Genomic DNA, 1,233 nt, shown 5'->3' on the forward strand with positions numbered 1-1,233 from the left:
GGAAAGCTCTGGGAGAGCTCAGAGCCCTTTCCAGTGGCCAAAGAGGCTCCAGGACAGACGGACAGGGATTGGGGACAAGAGCCCGGAGTGCCAGGACATGGGAATGGCTTCAAAGGGAAYGAAGGTCACGCTGGGTGAGATATGGGGAAGGACGATTTCACAACGGGGAGTGGGTAAACACGGGCTGAGGTCACCCAGATAAAACTGCCCCATCCCTGGGAACGTTCAAGGTCAGGCTGGACGGGGTTTGGGGCAGTTTGGTGGAGTGGAAAAGGCCGGACTGGGCTGTCCCCGTGCTGTCCCCACACTGTCCCTTCCCTCAGGCAGCCCCAGTGACCGTAGTGCAAATCAACCATTCCCATTCCCCCTTCCAGTCCAGTTCCCAACTGGTTTTCCTGAGAGCAAGCAGATCCACTCAAAAAACACCACTCAGTCCACAGAAAGCGACGTGAGGTCCCAGCCGAGCTTGCAAAAGCACTGAGCGTGCAGGAGGAAGCCTAATTTGGGGTKTTCTAGAAGCAGAAGCCATTTCAGAATGCCAAGAATCCTCAGGAAAGGAAGGACGGTCTGGTTAAAAAAACGCAGGGATTGGTAAAAAAAACCCGTGGAAAAACCCTTCTCTGCTCCGATCCCAAACTGGTGTGTGTAGTACCAACACTTCCAAGTGAGGTGGTCCCAGAGGCAGCTTGGAATGATTCAAGGCTCTCCCCCCATTGCAGAACCTCGTTTTTTTTTCATTGAAACCAAGAAACCAGCTCGGATTTCATGAGGAAGCACCAAGAAGGGACCTGTGACTCCAACAGAGAGGACCCCGCGCTCGTACTCGGGGTGAGGACCAGGACTCTGCGGCGGATTTGGAGAGGAGGAGCCATGGGAGATCAACAACAGCTAAAATTCAAGTGTTCTGGGAGGTATTTCGTAGCTTCAACTCGAAGGAATGAGGCGCAGGCTCTGCCCCCTCTCTCTTCAGCTCGTTTCGGCGAATTTGAAAAGTCTTGCCTTGGTCAGTGCTTTGACGATGGCCTCGGCCACCCCACTCTGGTGGAGCTGGACCAGAGTGTCCAGCAGAGTGTTCACCGAGGACTTGGAGCCTTCCCGACTCTGCCATTTGTACAGCATCTGGTAGAAGCCGTCCTCGGAGTAGTCCTGCACCACGTCGTTCTCCTCCAGGTCCAGGCTGCGGCCGAAGCGCCTCCAGCTGTTCTTGGGCACCTTCTCGGCGAAGGTGTAGAA

The 1,233-nt window shown here is 55.0% G+C and overlaps 1 protein-coding gene across 1 annotated transcript in view; it reads right to left on the reverse strand.

The window, feature by feature from the left end:
- Positions 1–6: 6 nt before the first annotated feature.
- LOC130587541 (tumor necrosis factor receptor superfamily member 10B-like) overlaps positions 7–1,233 on the reverse strand; it is a 7,339-nt gene continuing 6,112 nt past the window's right edge. Inside the window, exon 7 of the mRNA XM_057388523.1 lies at positions 7–1,232. Coding sequence (XP_057244506.1) covers positions 967–1,232 — 266 coding nt within the window. The 3' untranslated portion in view covers positions 7–966. The remainder of the gene's footprint in view (position 1,233) is intronic.

The sequence above is a fragment of the Malurus melanocephalus genome, unplaced genomic scaffold (assembly GCF_030028575.1).
Source record: "Malurus melanocephalus ecotype Western Australia unplaced genomic scaffold, MMel_1.1 scaffold_2063, whole genome shotgun sequence".
Lineage (NCBI taxonomy): Eukaryota > Metazoa > Chordata > Aves > Passeriformes > Maluridae > Malurus > Malurus melanocephalus.